We start from the raw sequence: 22,183 nt of genomic DNA, 5'->3' as shown, positions 1-22,183 counted from the left end.
AATGTCAGGAGAATCTTTCTACCCTCATGACATGAATGAGCCAGTGATGCCATTTAATGAGCACCTATTGTGTGCAAGGCAAGTGCTGGGGTCTGTCACTCATCCCCTCTCACCTCACAGCAGTCATGCACCAGGGATTGCTGACCCCACCACCCACTTCACTGAGGCTCAGAGAGATTAACCACGTGCCCCAGGTCACCCAGCCTGGACAGGGCGGGGCTGTGACGGGAACCCAGGACTGTGGGTTCCCTGTGCTGTCCTCACGCTGCTCCCCAGAGGGACACCGGCTCCATGCTCTGGGTGCCTCATCTTCAGGGTACTGTCCACATCTCATCTGGAGCTGAGGGTCCTTCTTCATTATCCACCCCCAGCACAGCAGGGACAGGAGGGGCAGGGTGAGGGGTGGACTCTGAGTCTCTTCCTCATCTGTCCCCACCCTGCAGGTCCTGATCTCTCCTTGGGAAGGTCGGGCTGGGCTGGGGGCCCTGCCTTCCTGAGCTCTGTGTGGCCCTTATGTCACCTCATCTCCCAGCAGCCTGTGAGCAGGATGGGACCAGGGATGAGCAGACAGGAACCCGACACTCAGAGGAGAGAAGGGACCGCCCAGCCCCACAGCAGGAGCAGCAGAGCCAGGAGCTGAACCAGGGCTGATCCACCCTGTTCCCTCCTCGGAGCTGAGCCTGAGCTGAGGGCTAGGACTGGGTGCCCGGACCCTTGTCCTGCCTGTTCCTCCCTGTAAGTGTTACCACCACTGAGACAGAGAGGACATCATGTCCTGGGGGCTTCCCTGTGAGGCCCTTCTCCCAGGAGGTCAGGGCCAGAACTGACAGGAAATCTAAGTTCTGAATAAGGATTCTCTCCTTTTACACTTGGAGACACTGAGGCCCAGGCAGTGGCAGGCTGATTTCAAGTCGGGGAATCCAGAGGGGCCTGAAACCTCACATGGCTCAGCCCTGTCCCCGTGGAGGCACCCACCACCTCCCCACAGAGACCCTCACTTACCCCTCTGTGGGCCTGACTCCGTGGGTGGGAGGTATTGGTCCTCAGAGCCTCTTGGGCAACAGGATGAGGGTGAGTGTTGGGGGCAGCCTTCTCCCCACTTGAGCCCAGCTGCTCCTCCCCAGCCTGGGCCCCACACCTCCCTCTGCCATGACCTCCCCTCTTTTCACCTTCCCCACTTACTCCTAGGCAGGCCTGAATCCTTGGTGGGGGAGGGGTCATTCCTCATAGACCCTGGAGCTGATGGTTACCCTGAAATGTCTTCCCAACCCTCAGGCCCCAGGGGATCACGGAGACCAGAGGGTGGGTTCGGAGAGGTACTCTGGGAGGAATCATAAACTGGTTCAGACTCACCTGCCTGCACTGACGTCCTCAGGCCCACACTCAGCCCTGGAAGAGAGTCCCTGTGAGAGATTTGCCCTGAACCCTGAGCAGCACCCTCCTCCCCATGATCCCCCTGAGTCCTGGGGTCCTTACAGACCAGGGTCCCCTCCCCCTCCCATCTCACCGAGGCAGAGCAGGGCCCTGAGGGTGGGGGTCATGGCGTCTTCTCCTGGAGGCCTCAGTTGAGCAGATGGAGGAGGCCCTGGTGCCAGGCAGATGGACAGACAGACACACGGGTGGTGGTCACTTGGAGGCCCTCCTCTCTGTCATTGGGTTGTCACATCAGCAGCCTATAGGGGAGGGCACAGCCTCTCTCTAGCAGCCTGGCTCTCATTTTCATGGTGAAGCAGGAAATAGACCCAGAGCCTCCTGAGATGCCCCTTTCAGGTGAGGTGACCCAGGCCATGTCCTTCTCTGTCAGAGCCTCCCCCACAGGGTCTCCTTCCTCCTCAGCCCGTCCATCAGCACCTCCCTGTGATCCTCACCATGGACAGTGCTACCTGGGCCCTGGAGATGCTTCAGGAAGATTTGGGTCCCTGTGGCCTGCGGAGCTCAGATCAGCAGGGACACGCTCACCCTCTCACTGGGCAGCTCAGGGCGATGTCCCTGTGACAATGAGCACAGAGGGGAAATGCAGGGAAATAAGGGAAGGAAACGGGTCTCCCCCTCTGGCCCCATAGTGTGTTTCTCTTCCTATCCCCGCCCCTGGTCACTCCCCTTTCTTGCAACAGCATCCACCCCATCAGGGCGGGAACTCGCCTCTGAGTCCCTCCTCCCCTCAGTGCCTTGTTCCTCAGGAAGATCTCTCCTCCTCGTCCTGGGCCCCTGTCTTCACAGTCAGTGACAATAAGTGTGTTATTGCTCTGATTTGGGGAACAAAACTTATTCTTGTTTATTTAATTTTTATTTTAAAAATACATTTTTATGTATTTCAGAGAGGATGGGAGAGGGAGAGAGAGATAGAAACATCCATGATGAGAGAGAATCATTGTCCAGCTAGCTCCCTCTTCCACACCACACACTGGGGATCCAGCCCACAACCCGGGCATGTGCCCTGACTGGTAATCAAACCATGACATCCTGGTTCATAGATCGATGCACAACCCCTCGGCCATGCCAGCTGAATGATTCTCATTTAAATGGGCCTCTATTGTTCATCAGGTGTGTGAACTTCACCCTCAACGTACAATCTCTTGAGTCTCAGTTTCCTCTCATGCAGCAGGTCGTCAAGATCCGAACTCCTTAGAGTGGTTTTGGGGTGGGTGCCGCGAGGACCTGGAGGGAGCCATCCTGGTTTATTTCCACACCCAACAAAGCCCTGTGAGGTAAGCCTTGAGCAGTGTTGTTCAGAACTCCGCAGGAATTGGATGGTTGCTATACCCACGTACAAATCCCCATCTGCTCCTGGTACTGAGAAAGGCTATGCACACTGTTACTGAAACATGTGGCCATCCTCAGTGCCCAATAATGGAAGTGGATGTTCCCCAGATGGAGAGGGAAGCAGAACAGATAACCATTGCGAGAGCTGAGTGACTACTGATGCCTGGGTGCAGCCAGAAGTCATCAGTGTGGTTTCCCGCCTCCGTGTGGACAAGAGAGGGACCCAGGGTGGCCACACACAGGGAGGGGATCTGGACTCAGGATGAAAGTTGGAGCAGGGTTGCCCCTCCACATGCTTTGGATACGGGTACTGGGGTCTCTCTGCCCACGGACCCAGCCCATGGTCAGCACTGAGCCACACCCGCTGTGTGTGTGTGAAACGGATTCAATCCATTGTAGCCGGGCGTGAGCGTCTGCCCAGTGTGAGTGTGAGGCTCACCTTGGCGTGGGCCCTGCTGGGCACATCACAGTCAGATGCTAACTTAGGGAGAGAGGACGCCATGGGGCAGGGCAGATCCCACTCCCCACCTCTCTGTGTCCTGAACATCAGGACAGCCCTGGGAGGGACTCTCTGTGGAGAAGCAGGTGTGTGGGAGAAGAGGGTCCAATAGGAATGGACGGAAAAGGGAAATCCCAGGGGGTGAGAGGAGGGAAGGGCTTGCCTCCTCTGCACCATTCCCTTTCTTCCCGCCCCATCCCTGCCTGCCTGTTGTTCTTTCCCACCCCTGCAAGATGGGGACACCATCGCCTGCCCAGCTCTCTCTGACACAGTTATCAAGTGGGAACACTTCATGTGGAAAATGTTACAGACAGGGTGATGGGGGCCATCCCTGAGGGTAGTGGCTGCTGATGCTGCTGCTTTCCTGAACATGTCAGGCTCCCAGACCTGACACTGAGAAAGGTTTGGGATTTCGCTGACCCAGAAGGCAAAGGTGTACTGAGCAAAGGGGAATTGTTCATTGCTCTCTGCCTTGTGCATGTACCCAGAATGCATTGCAGGTGTCACTGAGGAGCTTGAACCTGGCTGTTTCTCCACCAACACTTCACCACACCCATAGTGCCTTGCTGGACAGCGGGACCTCTGCAACGGTGTCCCGTGGGCTGTGAAATCTGAAGACAAGGCCAGACATGGTGCTATGTTGGATCATTTTAAGCCAGGTTGTGGATTTCTGTCTATGATAAAGGGAAACCAGTGTCGCTCACCTCTAAGCTGCCTGTGGCTGCCCTTGGAAGCCTTTGGGAGCTGATGGTGTTGGCAATGGTGCGAAGCTCACAGAGATGAGTCTGCAGGTGCCATGTGTTTGGAAAAGGGCACATTAGAGCAAGGACTTATGCCCATTTCCTGGCCTCCAGCATTGTGCTACCTGCTAAGAGGAAAACGTGGGCTGTATCCCCTGCAGAAAAAGCTAAAGAGGATGGCATCTTCCTGGAAACTGATAAGGACATTGATGAGTTTGTGTCTGGATTGGAAGTTTGTGAGATCTTCCTGGAGACAGGGTTAGCTTCTACCTGACTAGCCTACCTTTGGGTGCTATGTGACCCTGTGGGAAGCTTTCAAAGGATATGTTTGCCTTGGCTTTTCACTCAGTCAATCAGAAGTTAATAAAGGGTATTGATCCTCCTCACATTTTTACTCCTTAGATCCTCCCACCACCAGACAGGGCCTATTTACCAAAGATCATAGGATCTACCTGACTAGCCTACCTTTGGGTGCTATGTGACCCTGTGGGAAGCTTTCAAAGGATATGTTTGCCTTGGCTTTTCACTCAGTCAATCAGAAGTTAATAAAGGGTATTGATCCTCCTCACATTTTTACTCCTTAGATCCTCCCACCACCAGACAGGGCCTATTTACCAAAGAGCATCATAGGATCCAGTCCTGCTACAGATTTCTCTGCTATTAAGGAGCTAGATGCCCTTAACAATGACACCATTGACCTAAAGAGGGAAATGAATAATTGCAACAGGACCTTAAGGAGAAAGAAGGTACTCTATTTAAAAAAAATTATCACCCGAGGACAATTAGAGAGAGGGAGACAGAGAAACATGGATGTGAAAGAGAAGAAACATGGATGTGAAAGAGAAGCATTGATCAGTTGCCTGCACGTCGTACCCTGACCAAGGATTGAACCCACAACCCAGGTGTGGGTCCTGATCTGGAATTGAACCAGTAACCTTTCGGTTAACAGGCTAATGCTCAACCAACTGGGGCACTCAAGCTGGGCGACAGATGTACTCTTCAACAGAGAACAGTGTGGGCAGGGTCTTCAAAGGGCAAATGCTAATCTGCAAAAAGTACAGGCCCAGACACAGCAAGGACAGGGTCTCCATAATGGGCTGGATGAGCAGGAAGCCCAAATCCAGGAGCAACTCAGGAAAGTCAGCCTAATGGGCTGAGGAGGCCCAGCTGGTCACATCCCTGGAAGCAGAAGGAACTAGTCAAGAGTCGCAGACCTCCACCTCTGAGGAAGAACTGGCCAATGTAGGGAAGAAAGGAGTGGCCTACAGCAAGGAACAGCAGGATTGGGGGAGAGTGTGGAGCCAGGCCAGGGCAACCTTGGACCTTCTCATTGGCTCCTCTATGCTTCATAGCAGGAAATCAGTTCAGTGCAAATGGATATAAAATAAGGGATGGAAAGGAAAGAGCTGGAAATCCATAGTCATCAATGAAATTGGTGCAGTCACTGATCACCAGAGAGACAGAAAATAAAAAACTATGAGGTATCATCTTACCTGTCAGAATGGCTATCACCAACAAATCAACAAATTACAATTGTTGGTGAGAATGTGGAGAAAAGGAACCCTGGTGCGCTGGTGGGGGGAATGCAGAGTGGTGAAGCCATTATGGAAAAATGGTGTGGAGTTTCCTAATATAATTAAAAATGGAACTGCCATTTGGCCCAGTGATCCCACCTGGGAATAATACCCTAAGAACCCTGAAACAGCAAACAGAAAGAACATATACACTCCCATGTTCATAGAAGCCCAAGTTACAATAGCTAACATCTGGAAACAGCCCAAGGGCCCATCAGTAGATGAGTGGGTAAAAAAGCTGGTACATTTACACCATGGAATGCAATGCAGCTGTAGAAAAGAAGGGTTTCTTACCCTTTGAGGCAGCATGGAGGGACCTGGAGAGTATTATGCCACGTGAAATAAGCCAGTTAGAGAAAGGTGAGTATCACCTGATCTCACTTGTGTGTGGATTCTAAGTAACAATATAAACTGAAGAATAAGACAGATCCAGAGACATAGAAGCATGGAACAGACTGTGGAATCTGCCAGGGCAGCAGGAGGGGGCTGGGTTGGCGAAGAGAAGTTAACGGGGCGACTTATAAGCACATATGCACAGCACAGGCACACAGACATTAGTGTGGGGAAGGCAGGTGTGGGGAGCGGTGGCTCCTGAGAATGGACTGGCGATGCAGCTGCCAAGAAAAAGTTTGCCCTGAATCCTACAGTGACAGACACTCGAATGAGGAAGACTCATCGACTGTAGCATCAAGGTCCCTGGCAGATCCAGGTGCTGATATAGACTTGGATTTTTCCCAGTTGGATATTTTTATTGGCAGTGATCCTTTCAAGGCCGATCCTTTTGGGGAAATTGGTCTGTTTGGAGGTGACCCTTTCAAGGGTTCAGATCCGTGTACACCAGACAGCTTTCTCAGGAGATCTTCTCCTGACCCTGTGGCCACGTGTGGAACTGAGCCTTTCAGTGCAGCCGGCATCAGCCCTGACCCTTTGGTAGAAACACTGAGGCACAGTGACCCTATCACTCCAGGTGGAAGGTTGTTGTTGCAGCTAATGATTGGCCCACAGACCCATTTACCAATATTAACCATGGTGGTAACTATTCCAAATGGAAATGCATGTATGACCTCCAAACTGATTCATGTAAATATATAAAACAAATAAATATGAATCAATTTAAAACTGGTCTGGAAAATTTTTAAAAAGCTACTTAAAATGAACCCTATGCATTACTTAAATAAAATGATGCCAACAATTCCAAATTACTTATTTATTATCAAAATATTAGGACTTCTGCTCAAGATAGCAGAGGAAGTAAAGAAAGTACTGAAATACTCCCATGACCACAGTGAAATCAAAACTAAACAACAGAGCAACCAGCATTCAGAACCACCTGGAATCTAGGTGATCAGATGGTCCCAGGTAAGGATACAAAGAACAAGCTTCATGGAGATGGTAGGAGGGGTGGAGATGTGCAATGGGCTAGCCGGTAGACCATGTGGAGCAGGTATCAGGACTTTTTTTTTTTTGCTAAGTTCTTCTTGGTTTAAAAGTAATCCCACAGCCCAGCCAGTGTGCCTCAGTGGTTGAACATTAACCTATGAGTCAGGAGGTCACTGGTTCAAATCCAGGTCAGGGCACATGTCTGCATGGCGGGCTCCATCCTCAAAAGGGGGCGTGCAGGAGGCAGCTGATTTTTTTTTCTCCTCAATGTTTCCATTGTCTATCCCTCTCCCTTCGTCTCTCTCTAAAATCAATAAAAACATAGTTAAAAAAGTAAAAATGAAATAAAATAAACAATCCCATGGTTATGAAGATACCACATTTTGTTGGGACAGATGTGGCCCAGCATGAAGGGGTGTTTAGATGTGAATCCAAACCAGCCATGTGGGACAGGCCCTCACGTCACAGGGTGAGAATAGAAGGGCAGTGAAGGAGAGTGGGAGAGTACCCCAGGTGGATGGAGGAGGCGTCCTCTACAGGGACATGACCCACATTCTCCAGCACCCTGAACGTGCCTCTCACGTCTCCTCCCCTGGACATTCTCAGCACACAGTTTCCCCAACTATGGTCCACATTCTCTTTCAGCACCTCCTGGGGTCATCAGATGGGCTCCAAGGCTCCCCCACTCTGAATGGTGCATTGTTGCCTCTGTGTTCACATCCTGGTTGCATGGAGGGCCCTTTGGGTGTCGTTTCGAGCCTGAAATAGCAGCACCCCGAGCACCACCAGGACCAAGCCAGCCACGCCCATCCGGATGAGATTCTCCACTGTGTAGTCTTGGGGTTTGGAGCCTGGAAAATGTGGATACAAAGGTCAGAAAGGTCATGGCAGAACCCAAATCTCCAGGGTTCTGGTGTCAACCCTGGTTCCCACCTCTCCTTGACATCAGGGTCCCTGTGATGTCTGAACTCAGCACCTGCTCTGAGTGACCTTGATAAGAGTTAGCTGTGCCCAAGAACTGAGGGTGAGGGGACTAGTGGTCCCAATTCAGAAATAACTAAGAGCTGTGTGTTCCGTGTTCAGCCTGAGACTCAAGACCAAAGAGCTTATTGCCCTACAACTGAGATTCCACATTTTCAACAGCTGGGGACCCGGGGTCCATGGAAGAGGGGTTGGTGTCAGGGGCTCCTGAATCTCAGGAGCACGAAGGGGTGAATATCTTGGCTGGGTCTCCTTCACCCCACCCCGCCTAGGCCCCTCCTCTCTGGGGTCCACATTTTCATTTTCACCTGGAATTATTCATGTATTGATTCTTCTATTAACTCATTTATTTATTTATTAAATATATTTTTATTGATTTCCGAGAGGACGGGGGAAGGAGACATAGAGAGAATCATCAATGATGAGAGAGAATCATTGATTGGCTGCCTCCTGCACACCCCCTACTGGGGACTGAGCCTGCAACCTGGGCATGTGTCATTGGCCAGAATCATACCTGGGACCCTTCAGTGCATAGGCTGACGCTCCATCGACTGAGCCAAGCCAGCTAGGGTTTAACTCATTTATTCTACAATTATACAAATGAATACCTACAGTGGTGGATATATTTACCAAATGAGAAATGTGGGCATATGGATGCTAGTGGTGTGAGCTTTTGCTTTATCTCAAAGTACAACAAAGGTCATAACCAAGGATGTCCACACTTCTGCCTCAAACTTTAAGTCACAGAGAAAATCCCCCTAATTTCATTATTGAGTGAACACCCAAAGTAGGAAATCATGTCAACCTGTTACCCTATTTGCTATAAAACCCGAGATATAAACAAAATTATTGACCTCTCCTTGTTACAGTGATCCATGCAATAACTCTAAATGTCAGCACCCACAGTTCAGAAATGCACATGGACGATCAGCGTCACTCGGTTGGGTTAATATCCAAGTGGGTGACACCAAGAAGCCTTTGTAATGTGTGTCATGTGGTTAAAAGTTTGAGAAAAGATAATTACGGGGGGATGTGCATCTGTCAGAAAAAGGAGCATTCCTAGCAAACCCTAATGAAACAGAAGAGGCGTTGGGGGTCAGGCTGTGTCCAGGCAGCACCAGCGAGCCTGGCTGGACCAAGAAGGCGGGCTCCCTGTGCACCCCTGGGAGGAGGGGACAGTGGTACTAGGGGACACCCCATATCGCCCACTGGGCTGAAGTGAGAGGTCTCACATGTCCCTCCCTGAACTTCCCACCTGTGGTTCTGTTCCCAAGAGGCGAGTGTCACTGACCCCCATGACCTCAGGTCCCTAGTGGACACAGAGCACCGTGATTTTGGGCCCAGGAAACAGATGGGGATCCATTCGGGCCTGTCACTCACCTGTGACCTTGATGTGCAGAGGGTCACTGGGCTGTGACCACACGTTGGGGTTGGAGCTGGAAGAACCAAAGCATCTGTAGGTCCCCCCATGGGAGGCGCTCACGGGGCCCAGAGGGAAGATGGCCCGCCACCTCCCAGCATAGATCCTCCATTCTGCTTCCATGCGTTGGGGCGGGTCAGCCCCTCCCTCCTTCAGCAGATGGAAAGGGCCCGATGTGAACCATGAGCTACAGGAGAGGGACACGTTCCCTCCTGAGGCCACCACAGGGCTTGGCTGGGCTGAGAGGGAGGGTGCATCGCCCACTCCTGAGGGAGGAGAAAGGGTGTGTGTTAAAGGGACCGTCACTCTCACGCCCAGGGGTGTTCCTGAGGCCACACTGTATTCCCTCTGCCTGTGACCTGGAGCCCACAGTGGAAGGGGTACCCAGTGTCTCCCTTACCTGTCACCACCAGGATCAGGGGGTCACTCCGCTCTGAGAGTATGTCCCCAGTGCTGTAATATGCACACTGGTACAGCCCTGGGTGGGATGGAGTTGTGGCTTCAATTAGGAAACCGGCCTTGTTCCTGGAGTCTTGTGGGGTCTTTGTATCCAAGGGCTCAGAGCCCCTCTCTTTATACAGAAGGTAGACATTAGCCTGCAGAGACCCCTGACACCAGATGGTCACAGGGCTTCCCTTGGTGACGATGGGGCCCAGGTCAGCCCAGATGGAGGGTTTGGGGACAACTCCTGGAAAGGAATCAGACATGAAAGGTCCGGGGAGCCCTTTTCCCCCTCATGATGTCATGAATGAGCCAGTGATGCCATTTAATGAGCACCTACTGTATGTGGTGCAAGTGCTGGGGGGCCGCCCCTCATCTCCTCTCACCTCACAGCAGTCATGCAGCACGGATTGCTGACCCCACCACCTACTTCACAGAGCCTCAGAGAGGTTAATCACAGGCCCCAGGTCACCCAGCCTGGACGGGGCGGGGCTGGGACTGCAACCCAGGACTGTGGGTTCCCTGTGCTGTCCTCATGCTGCCCCCCCTCAGGGGGAAACCAGCTTTGTGCTCTGGCCTCCTCCTCTGCAGAGGCCTGTGCATGTCTCATCTGGAGCTGGGGGTCGTTCCTCATTACCCGCCCCCAGCACAGAAGGGACAGGAGGGACAGGGTGAGGTCATTCCCACCCCTGGTCCCAGCACTCAGTCCCAGATGCCCCCCATCTGTCAGACAGACCTGCACCCCTTCCCCTGCTGCTGGGAGGATGGCCCTTGAAGTGGAGACAGACTCACCTGCCTGCACTGGGGTCCTGAGGCCCACACTCAGCCCTGGAAGAGAGTCCCTGTGAGAGATTTGCCCTGAACCCTGAGCAGCACCCTCCTCCCCATGAGCCTCCTGAGTCCTGGGTCCTGACAGACCAGGGTCCCCTCCCTCCTCCCATCTCACCGAGGCAGAGCAGGACCCTTAGGGTGGGAGTCATGGTGTCTTCTCCCGGAGGCCTCAGCTGAGCAGATGGTGGAGGCCACAGTACCAGCAGGATGGACAGACAGACACACAGGTGGTGGTCACTTGGAGGCTGGTCCTTCCTGTCACTGGCTGTCACATCACCAGCCTATAGGAGAGGACACAGCCTCTCTAGCAGCCTGGCTCTCATTTCCATGGTGAAGCAGGAAATAGACCCAGAGCCTCCTGAGATGCCCCTTGCAGATGAGGTGACCCAGGGCAAGTCCTTCCCTGTCAGAGCCTCCCCCACCGGATCCCTTTCCTCCTCAGCCCGTCCACCAGCACCTCCATGTGGTCCTCACCATGGACAGTGTCACCCGGGTTCTGGAGATGCTTCAGGAGATGTAGGTCCCTGAAGAGCTCAGATCAGCAAGGACACGCTCACCCTCTCACTGTGCAGCTCAGGGCAATGTCCCTGTGACAATGAGCACAGAGGGAGATGCAGGGAAATAAGGGAAGGAAACAGGTCCCTCCTGTGGCCCCAGAATCTGGGTTTGCTTTCTATCACATGTTTCGTCATGAACTTCTCTTATTCTCAGCCACAGCCTCCAGCCCCACCTTCCTGGGAACACGCCTCAGGGTCATTTTCCCCCTCAGGGCCCCTCGTTCCTGGGGCAGAGCTGTCCCCCTGGTCCAGGGCTTGTCCTAGACACTAAGAAGCTGTCATTTGGTCTAGAGCTTTGATTTGTTGAGAAAAACCCCTTTTTAAAAAATACTTGTGTCCCACCTGCTTCCTGTGTGAACTGAGCAGTAATGTCTTAATCAGGTGATTTCTTCCATTTTTTGTTTTATATGAGAACACCCAGTGTAATTTACTCTTCAATGAGTTTAACTTCTGGAGGGTTACAACATTACACGGATTCTGTGTTCAATGGTCTTAGCAGGACGGCTGCTCTGGAATTTTGCACAAACCATCCACTCTCCCCATGAGCACAAGTTCCCTCTCCCCAGGTGACTCTGGATTTGTGCCATTTGCCACCAGGAGTCCCTGTGCTGCTCTTTGCTTTGTATACGGAGCCCATCTCTTTCCCAGACAGAGTTCAATTTCATCTCCCGCACACACACCTTCAGGTTTAAGGACGGCTGTGAGCTCCCTCTGCCCCCACCCCGCACCCCCAACACCCCACCTGCAACCAGCAGAGCTGGTCTGAACCACAGCTGCCACACATATTTGTCCTCATAGCTGTCCTGCTCCCAGCGGGCCACACTTCCAGCAGCAGGAGCACCACTCATACTTTTCTTCTTCCTTTTTCCCCCCCAACAAGTTTGAAAAAAAATTATATATCGTTATTGATTTCAGAGAGGAAGGGAGAGGGAGAGAGAAACATCAATGATGAGAGAGAATGACTGATCGGCTGCCTCCTGCACGCCCCACACTGGGGATCAAGCCGGCAACCGAGGCTGGTGCTCAGACTGGGAGTTGAATTGTGACCTCCTGGTTCATACGTTGACGCTCAACCTCTGAGACATCGTGGCCAGGCTCTTCTTCCAGTTTTAAGAATTTTCTGCATCTAATTATAGGTTGAAACCCTAAGTGTGCATTTTGACTAGAAACATCACTCTCAGACGTTCGTCTTGCCTCTCTAAATGCGTTTGCTCAGTCACAGTGTCTATGATACCAGTGTACAATATCGCGGGATTGTTCAGATCACCTTGCTGCGTACTAGGTGGGCCTGGAGTTACTTGTGTGCGATGATTTCACTTTTCAGATGACATTTTGACTGGTTCCACATGCTTCAGATTTTCTATTGATTCCAGAGGCCGTCTTGGAAAATAAATCCTCACACCGCACCAGGGCAGAGCGTGGCCCTGAGGGTGGGTGTCATGGTGTCTCTTGTCTCGTTCTGGCTGTTGATGGAAGAGACTAAGGTGCCATCAGGATGGAGAGATACAGGGTGTGTCACAGGGAGGCTGGCCCTATCTGCCTCAGGGCTGTCACCTCAGCAGCCCCCAAAAAAGGGGAACAGTGTCTCCCAGATGTTTAGCTCTCATTTCCGTGATGGATCAGGAAATAGACCCGGGGCCTCCTGAGATGCCTTTGCAGGTAGGTGACCCTGTCAGAGCCTCCCCCACAGGGTCTCCTTCCTCCTCAGCCTGTCCATCAGCACCTCCCTGTGGTTCTCACCATGGACAGTGTCACCCGGGCCCTGGAGACGCTTCAGGAAGATGTAGGTCCCTGTGGCCTGCAGAGCTCAGATCAGCAGGGACACGCTCACCCTCCAACTGTGCAGCTCAGGGCGTTGTCACTGTGACAATGAGCACAGAGGGAAATGCAGGGAAATAAGGGAAGGAAACGGGTCTCCCCCTCAGCCCCAGAGTGTGGTTCTATTCCTATCCCAGCCCCTGGTCACCTCCCCTTTCTTGCAACAGCATCCTCCCCAGCAGGGTGGGAACTCGCCTCTGAGTCCCTCGTCCCCTCAGTGCCTTGTCCTCAGGAAGATCTGTCCTCCTCGTCCTAGTGACAATAATTGTGTTATTGCTCTGATTTGGGGAACAAATCGAATTCTTATTTATTTTTTATTTTCAATATATGTTTTTATTGATTACAGAGAGAAAGGGAGAGGTAGAGAGAGATATAAACATCCATGATGAGAGTGAAGAACTGACCAGCTGCTTCCTGCATGCCGAACATGGGGGATTGAGCCCGGTGCCCTCACAGAGAATCAAACCTCGACCTCCTGGTTCATAGAATGATGCGCGAAGCCTGAGCCATGCCGGCTGGGCTGATTCTTATTTCAATAGTCTTCCCTTGTCCATTACATATTTGACCTTCACCCTCAACGTACAATCTCTTGAGTCTCAGTTTCCTCTCATGCAGCACATTGCCAAGAACCCAACTCCTTAGAGTGGTTGTGGGGTCGGTGGCGTGGGGATCTGGAGGGAGCCATCCTGGTTTATTTCCACACCTGACTAAGCCCTGTAAGGTGAGCCATGAGCGGTGTTGCTCAGAACTCCGCAAGAATTGGATGGTTGCTATACCCACGTACAAATCCCATCTGCTCCTGATACTGAGAAAGGCTATGCACACTGTTTCTGAAACATGTGGCCATCCTCAAAGCCCACAAGAGAAGTGCAAGTTCCTCAGATGGAGAGGGAAGCAGAATAGACAATGGGGTCTAACCTTGAGTGGCTACTGTGCCTGGGTGCAGCCAGAAGTCATCAGCGTGGAGCTTCCCACCTCTGTGTGGACAAGAGAGGGACCCAGGGTGGCCACACACAGGGAGGGGAATGGACTCAGGGTGAAAGTTGGAGCAGGGTTGCCCCTCCACAGGCTTTGGATATGGGCACTGGGATCTCTCTGCCCACAGACCCAGCCCATGGTCAGCACTGAGCCACACCCCCTGTGTTTGTGATTGAAATGGATTCAATCCATTCTAGCCGGGCGTGGGCGTCTGTCCAGGTGTGAGTGTGAGGCTCACCTTTGGCGTGGGCCCTGCTGGGCACATCACAGTCAGATGCTAACTTAGGGAGAGAGGACACTGTGGGGCAGGGCAGATCCAACTCTCCACCTCTTTGCATCCTTAACATCAGGACAGCCCTGGGAGGGTCTCTGTGGAGAAACAGGTGTGTGGGAAGGGAGCGTCCAATAGGCATGGAGGTGAAAGGTAAATCCCAGGGGTTGAGAGGAGGGAAGGGCTTGCCTCCCCTGCACCTTCCCTTTCCTCCCCGCCCCTGCTTGCCTGTCCTTCCTTCCCCTCCCCTGCAGGATGGGGGCACCATGGCTGTCCTGGCCCAGCTCTCCCTGACACAGTCATCAAATGGGAACCCTTAATGTGGAAAATGCTGCAGACAGGGTGCTGTGGGCCATCCCTGAGAGTATTGGCTGCTGCTGCTGCTGCTGCTGCTGATTTCCTGAACATGTCAGGCTCCCAGATCTGACACTGGGAAAGGTTTGGGATTTCGTTCACCCAGATGGCAAAGGTGTCCTGAGCAAACGGGAATTGTTCATTGCTCTGTGCCTTGTGCATATTCCCAGAATGCATTGCAGGTGTCTCTGAGGAGCTTGAACCTGGCTGTTCCTCCACCAACACTTCACCACACCCATAGTGCCTTGCTGGACAGCGGGACCTCTGTAATCAGGCTCCCATAGGCTGTAATTCCAAAGACAAGACCAGAAATTTTGCCATTTTTGATCGTTTTGAGACCCGTACGTGGATTTCTGTCTGTGCTAAAGGGAAACCAGAGTCGCTCACCTCAAAGCTGCCTGTGGCTGCCCTTGGAAGCGTTTGGGAGCTGAGTGGTGTTGGCCCTGGTGCGATGCTCACAGAGATGAGTCTGCAGGTGCCATGTGTTTGGTGAAGTGCGCATTGGAGCAAGCACCTGTGCCCATGTCCTGGCCTCCAGCCTTGTGCCACCTGCTAAAAGGAAAACGTGGGCTGTATCCCCTGCAGAAAAGCTTAATAGGATGGCATCTTCCTGGAAACTGATAAGGACATGGATGAGTTTGTGTCTGGATTGGAAGTTTGTGAGATCTTCCTGTAGACAGGGTTAGCTTCTATTCTACTAGCCTACATTTGGGTGCTATGTGACCCTGTGGGAAGCTTTCAAAGGATATGTTTGCCTTGGCTTTTCACTCAATCAATCAGAAGTTAATAAATGGCATTGATCCTCCTCACAAATTTTACTCCTGAGATGCTCCCACCACCAGACAGGGCCCATTTATCAGAGAGCATCATAGGATCCAGATTTCTCTGCTATTAAGGAGCTAGATGCCCTAACAATGACACCATTGACCTAAAGAGGGAAATGAATAATTGCAACAAGACCTTAAGGAGAAAGAAGGTACTTTATTTTTTAAAAATTCTCACCCGAGGACATGTTTAGAGAGAGGGAGGGAGGGAGCAGGGAGACAGAGAAACATGGATGTGAAAGAGAAGCATTGTTCAGTTGCCTTCTGCATTTGTCCTGACCAGGGATTGAACCCACAACCCAGGTGTGTGTCCTGACTTGCAGTTGAACCAGCAACCTTTCAGTGCACAGGATAATGCTCAACCAACTGGACCACTCAAGCTGGACAGAAGATATACTCTTCAACAGAGAACGATGTGGGTCAGGGTGTTCTTGATGAACTTCAAAGGGCAAATGCTAATCTGCAAAAACTACAGGTCAAGAAACAGCAATTATAGGGTCTCCTTAATGGGCTGGATGAGCAGGAAGCCCAGCTGCAGGAGCAACTCAGGGAAGTCAGCCTAATGCACTGAGGAGTCCTAGATGGTCACATCCCTGGAAGCAGAAGGAACTAGTCAAGAGTCGCAGACCTCCACTTCTGAGGAAGAGCTGGCCACGCTAGGGAAGAGTGAGTCGCTACTGCAAGGGACAGCAGAATTGTGGGATAGTGTGGAGTCAGGCCAGGGCCACCTTGGTCCTCCTCAGTGGCTCCCCCATGGTTCATAGCAGGAAATCAGTTCAATGCAAATGGAAAGGAAAGAGCTGGAAATCCATAGTAACCAATGATATTGGTGCAATCACTGATCACCAGAGAGACAGAAAATGAAAAACTATGAGGTATCATCTTACATGTCAGAATGGCTGTCACCAACAAATCAACAAATTACAATTATTGGTGAGAATGTGGAGAAAAGGAACCCTGGTACACTGCTGGTGGGAATGCAGACTGGTGAAGCCATTATGAAAAACGGTGTGGAGTTTCCTAAAATAATTAAAAATGGAATTGCCATTTGGCCTAGTGATCCCACACTGGGAATATATTCTAAGAACTCTGAAACAGCAATCAGAAAAAACATATACACCCCTATGTTCATAGAAGCCCAATTTAAAATAGCTAAGATCTGGAAAAAGCCCAAAGGCCCATCAGCAGATGAGTGGGTAAAAAAGCTGGTACATTGCCCTGACCGGTTTGGCTCAGTGGATAGAGCGTCGGCCTGCAGATTGAGGGGTCCCGGGTTCGATTCCGGTCGAGGGCATGTACCTGGGATTCGGGCACATCCCCAGTGGGGAATGTGCAGGAGGCAGCTGATTGATGTTTCTCTCTCATCGATGTTTCTAACTCTCTATTCCCTCTCTTCCTCTCTGTAAAAAATCAATAAAAAACAATAAAAATATATTAAAAATAAAGCTGGTACATTTACACCATGGAATGCTATGCAGCTGTAGAAAAGAAGGATTTTTTTACCCTTTGAGACAGCATGGAGGGACCTGGAGAGTATTATGCTAAGAGAAATAAAACAGTTAGAGAAAGGTATCACATGATCTCACTGGTATGTGGCTTCTAAGGAACATTATAAACAGAAGAATAAAACAGATGCAGAGACATAGAAACATGAACAGACTGTGGAATCTCCAGGGAAGGAGGAGGGGGCTGGGTTGGTGAGGAGAAATTAACCGGGCGCCTTATATGCACATATGCACAGCTCAGGGACACAGACATTAGTGTGGGGAAGGCAGGTGTGGGGAGTGGTGGCTCCTGAGAAGGGACTGGTGATGTAGCTGCCAGGAAAAAGTCTGTCCTCAATTCAACCGTGCCAGACCCTCAAATGAGGAAGACCCACCAACTGTAGCATCAAGGTCACTGGCAGGTACAGACTTGGATTTGTTTCCAGTTTGATATTTTTGTTGGCAGTGATCCTTCCAAAGCTGATCCTTTTGGGGAAATTGATCTAATTGGAGGTGGTCCTTTTAAGGGTTCAGATCCATGTACATCGGGCAGCTTTCTCAGGCAATCTTCTCCTGACCCTGTGGCCACGTCTGGTGTTGAGCCTTTCAGTGCAGCCAGCATCAGCAGTGACCCTTTGGTAGAAACACTGAAGCACATCAGTCCTGTTGCTCCAGGTGGAAGGTTGTAGTGGCAGCTAGTGATTGGCCCACAGACCCGTTTACCAATATTAACAATGGTGGTAACTATTCCTATAGGAAATGCAAGTGTGACCTCCAAACTGATTGATGTAAATGTATAAAACAAATAAATCTGAATCAATTTAAAACTGGATTGGAAAATGTTTAAAAAGCTACTTAAAACAAACCATATGCATTATTTAAATAAAATGATGCCAACAATTCAAATTTACTTATTTATTATCAAAATATTAGGACTTCTGCTCAAGATAGCAGAGGAAGTAAAGGAAGTACTGAAATCAACCCATGACCACAGTGAAATCACAACTAAACTACAGGGCAAGCAGCATTCAGAACCACCTGGAACCTAGGTGAAAAGAAGGTCCCAGGTAAGGATACAAAGAAGAAGCCACATGGAGGTGGTAGGAGGGTGGAGATATGCAATGGGCTGGACCACGTGGAGCAGGTATCAGGACTTTTTTTTTTTACTTTGTTCTTCTTGGTTTAAAAATAATCCCACAGCCCAGCCAGTGTTTCTCAGTGGCTGAACATTGACCTATGAACCAGGAGGTCACTGGTTCAAATCCTGGTCAGGGCACATGCATGGGTTGTGGGCTCCATCCCCAAAAAGGGGGCATGCAGGAGGCAGCTGATGTTTTTCTCTCCTCAATGTTTCTATCTCCCTATCCCTCTCTCTTCCTCTCTTTCTAAAATTAATAAAAACACATTAAAAATAAATTAAAATGGAATCCCAGGGTTATGAAGATACCATTTTGTTGGGATGGATGTGGCCCAGCACGAAAGGTTGTATAGAAGTGAATCCAAACCAGCCATGTGGGATAAACCCTCACGTCACAGGGTGAGAACAGAGGGGTAGTGGAGGAGAGTGAGCGAGGTCAGGGAGGGAGGGAGAGCAGCCCAGTTGGATGGAGGAGGCGTCCTCTACAGGGAAATGGCCCACGTTCTCCTGGACCCAAACCTCATCTACCACGTCTTCTCCCATGGACATTCTCAGCAGACAGTTTCCCCAACTATGGTCCACATTCTCTTTCAGCACCTCCTGGGGTCATCAGATGGGCTCCAAGGCTCCCCCACTCTGAATGGTGCATTGTTGCCTCTGTGTTCACAGGCTGGCTGCATGGAGGGTCCTTCTGGAGTCATTTCGAGCCTGAAATAGCAGCACTCCGAGCACCACCAGGACCAAACCAGCCACATGGTGTCGTTTTGAGCCTGAAATAGCAGCACTCCGAGGACCACAAGGACCAAGCCAGCCACGCTCATCCGGATGAGATTCTCCACTGTGTAGTCTTGGGGAAGGGAAAATAAGAATTGTGGGTAAAGAAGTCTCAGAGGTCAGGGCAGACCCTAACCTTTGGGATTCTGGTGTCTTCCCTGGGCTCCCACATCCCCTTCACATCAGCATCCCAGTGATGTCTGAACTCAGCACCTGCTCTGAGTCACCTTGTAAGAGCTGTTCCCAAGAACTGAGGATAAGAGAAGATATGATCACAATTCAGAAATAAGTAAGAGCATGTGTTCTATGTTCAGCCTGAGACTCAAGACCCCATGAACTTATTCACCTACAGCTGAGAGACCCCACCTTCTCAACAGCTGGGGACCCAGGGTCCATGGAGGAGGGTGTGGTGTCAGGGGCTCCTGAATCTCAGGAGCATGAAGGGGTGAAAGTCTGGGCTGGGTCTCCTTCACCCCACCCCGCCCAGGCCCCTTCTCTCTGGGGTCCGCATTTTCTTCATCACCTGGAATTGTTCATCTATTGACTCTTCCATTAACTCATTTATTTTTTATTAAATATATTTTAATTGATTTCAGAGAGGAAGGGAGAAGAAGAGATAGATAGAAACATCAATGATGAGAGAGAATCATTGATTGGCTGCCTCCTGCACACCCACTAATGGGGACTGAGCCTGCAACCGGGGTATGTGCCCTTGGACAAAATCCAACCTGGGACCCTTCAGTACTTCGGCCGATCCTCTATCTACTGAGCCAAACCAGCTAGGGTTTAACTCATTTATTTTACAAATATACATATGAATACCTACAGTGGTAGATACATTTACCCGTTGAAAAATGTGGGCATATGGATGCTAATGGTGTGAGTCTTCTTAAATCTCAAGGTACAAGGAAGGTCATAACCCAGGAATTCCACACTTCTGGCTCAAACTTTGAGTCACAGAGAAAATCCCCCTAATTTCATTATTGAGTGAGCATACAAAGTAGGAAATTATGTCAATCTGTTAACCTATTAGCTATAAAACCCGAGATATAAACAAAATTATTGACCTCTCCGCATACAGTGATCCATGCAATAACTCTACATGTCAGCTCCACAGTTCAGAAAATGCTCATGGACGATCAGCGTCACTCAGTCGGGTTAATATCCAACTGGTGACACCAAGAAGCCTTTGTAATGTGTGTCATGTGGTTAAAACTCAGCCCTGACCGGTTTGGCTCAGTGGATAGAGCCTGCGGACTGAAAGGTCCCAGGTTCGATTCCGGTCAAGGGCATGTGCCTTGGTTGCGGGCACATCCCCAGTGGGGGGTGTGCAGGAGGCAGCTGATCGATGTTTCTCTCTCATCGATGTTTCTAACTCTCTGTCCCTCTCCCTTCCTCTCTGTAAATAAATCAATAAAATATATTAAAAAAAAAAAAACTCAGAGAAAAGATAATTATGGGGGGATGTGTTAGGAATAGAGAGCATTCCTAGTGAACCCTAATGTAACAGAAGAATAGATTGGAACAAAGTGGCCAATAGTGCTTTCAATATAAAATGCAAATTTGTAAGTGGATTTGCCTTGGCATAACATTGGGTGTGAATTAAGCTGTTTTCCGGAGGGAAAGCTGTGGCCCATTTTGGTCCATCATTCCATCCTATGGGACGTGGAGTGAGAAAAATAGGTATGTCATCAGGAATAAAGAAGTGACCTTTCCTTTGTCTGTTGGGGGTTATAATTTTATATCAGAGGGACCAACTGAAAACCAAACCACAGGGAGAGAAGCTTTGGGAGGCTAACAGGTCATGATATAAGTATGTCCACACAATAGCTTTCCTATGTGCACTTACTACCATTTAGAAAATCTACAGGAATCACACCGCTTACTCACAAATTACAATGTTAGAGGTGCAATTCTCTCAGTGGGCTGTGCATTTACTCAATTTTACAAATAGCTGTCACAATGCTTCTGAAGTTCATTCATAAAGCTCATTTGAAAATGTGCATGATAAGAAGACTTTGTATAAAAAAGAAATTACTCTCCATAACAAATATCAGAATTTAATCTACTTTCAATGAAAAGAAGAATAGAATGTTTCTATTTCTATCTAGACTCCATATAATGTAACATAAATTGTGAGCTTATAGATTGAAGTGTTGCCTGAATGTTCTCTAAAAAGAGACATAATAGACCCGTGTGCACAGAGATACTGAGCAGAGGTGAATGCACAGAGTCTGGGCAGGAGGCCCCAGATCTCCATGAGGCCTGCAGGGTCCCTCCTTGTTCTCAGGTGAGCACTGAGTGTCTGGAGGCCTCCAGGTGAGCACAGGGGGCTGTGCAGGGTGGTGCCCGCAGGCAGGATGCTTCTCTCTATAGGGGAGTGTCCAGTGGGGGCTGGGACTACAGGGACCTAGATTCTGAGATGAAGACATCAGGAGGTGAGTGGTGGTGGTGGTGGTTGTGGGGGGGGGGTCTGTGTTCTCTGCTCTGTCTAATCACATTCCTGCTCATTTTACACACATCTCACTCGCCCTCCCTACCTTTCATCTCTGCTGAGGATCAGAAATGGGGTTTAGGAGAGGGAGGTCCTGTCTGTTTCTACTCTCTCATGGGTTGGACCTGCTCTGGGGACCTCGTCCACCTCCTTGTTTATTACTGTCACCCACACTCCTAGGGACAGGGCCCTGAGGTGACTGAGCATAGAAAGGACGGGGTCAGGGCTCCTCACCTCCTGAGACCACCAGCTCCAGGGGGTCGCTGGGCTGTGAGAGCAGGTAGGGGGAGGTGCTGTTTGAGCCATAACACCTGTAGGTCCCCTGGTGGCCTGAGGTCAAAGGACTGAGGGTGAAGGTGGCCTGAGAGGGTGCAGACATGTTCTGCAGATGAAGGTGCTGGGGAGGGTCCAGTGACCCCTCCCTGTGCAGGTGGAAGGTGTCAAACCAAATCTCAGACCCACACTGCAGGGTCACGGTCACTCCCCTGGGCACTGAGGGTCCCGGCTGCGCTGAGAGGGAGGGTTTTGTGTACATTCCTGGGGAGAGGAAGGTTGTGATGTGTAGAGAGCCACCCCTCCCCTCACGCCCTTGACCCTGAGCTGAGGGACCTTGTCCTTCTCCAGAGACTCTGTCTGTGACCCCTCTCATCTCCTCTCAGTCCCCCAGGGGGTGTCTTTTATCTCCATGACCCTCACCCCCTTTCTCACACCCTCCCCAAGACCTCTGCCCAGCTCAGCCTCTGCTCCAGGCCCCTCTCTTGGACCCCATCACCCCCAGGTGACTCTGGGCCCAGAGCCCTGAGCAGACCCTCAGGACAGGGGCAGGGCTGGCTCCTCACCTGCCACCAGGATGTCCAGGGGG

General features: G+C 50.7%; 1 protein-coding gene across 5 annotated transcripts in view; it reads right to left on the bottom strand.

Annotated features, from left to right (window-relative positions):
* Positions 1-22,183, bottom strand: part of LOC102252948 (leukocyte immunoglobulin-like receptor subfamily A member 6) — a 105,516-nt gene that overhangs the window by 64,729 nt on the left and 18,604 nt on the right. The window contains exons 8-9 of one of the 5 annotated variants that reach the window (XM_014528114.1): positions 9,318-9,623; positions 7,249-7,807 (exon numbers count right to left, since the gene is read on the bottom strand). The exons of 2 other annotated variants lie outside the window; for them this stretch is intronic. In XM_014528114.1, the coding sequence (XP_014383600.1) occupies positions 7,671-7,807; positions 9,318-9,623 (443 nt within the window). In that variant the 3' untranslated portion in view covers positions 7,249-7,670. Of the gene's footprint in view, positions 1-7,248; positions 7,808-9,317; positions 9,624-22,183 lie in introns of those variants that run through there. 2 more of the 5 variants (XM_014528113.1, XM_014528117.1) reach the window with 2 other exon arrangements.

Source organism: Myotis brandtii, unplaced genomic scaffold, assembly GCF_000412655.1.
Source record: "Myotis brandtii unplaced genomic scaffold, ASM41265v1 scaffold619, whole genome shotgun sequence".
Classification (NCBI taxonomy): Eukaryota; Metazoa; Chordata; class Mammalia; order Chiroptera; family Vespertilionidae; genus Myotis; species Myotis brandtii.
Note: the sequence above shows the minus strand (reverse complement) of the source record. Positions and strands in the feature narration are given on the sequence as shown.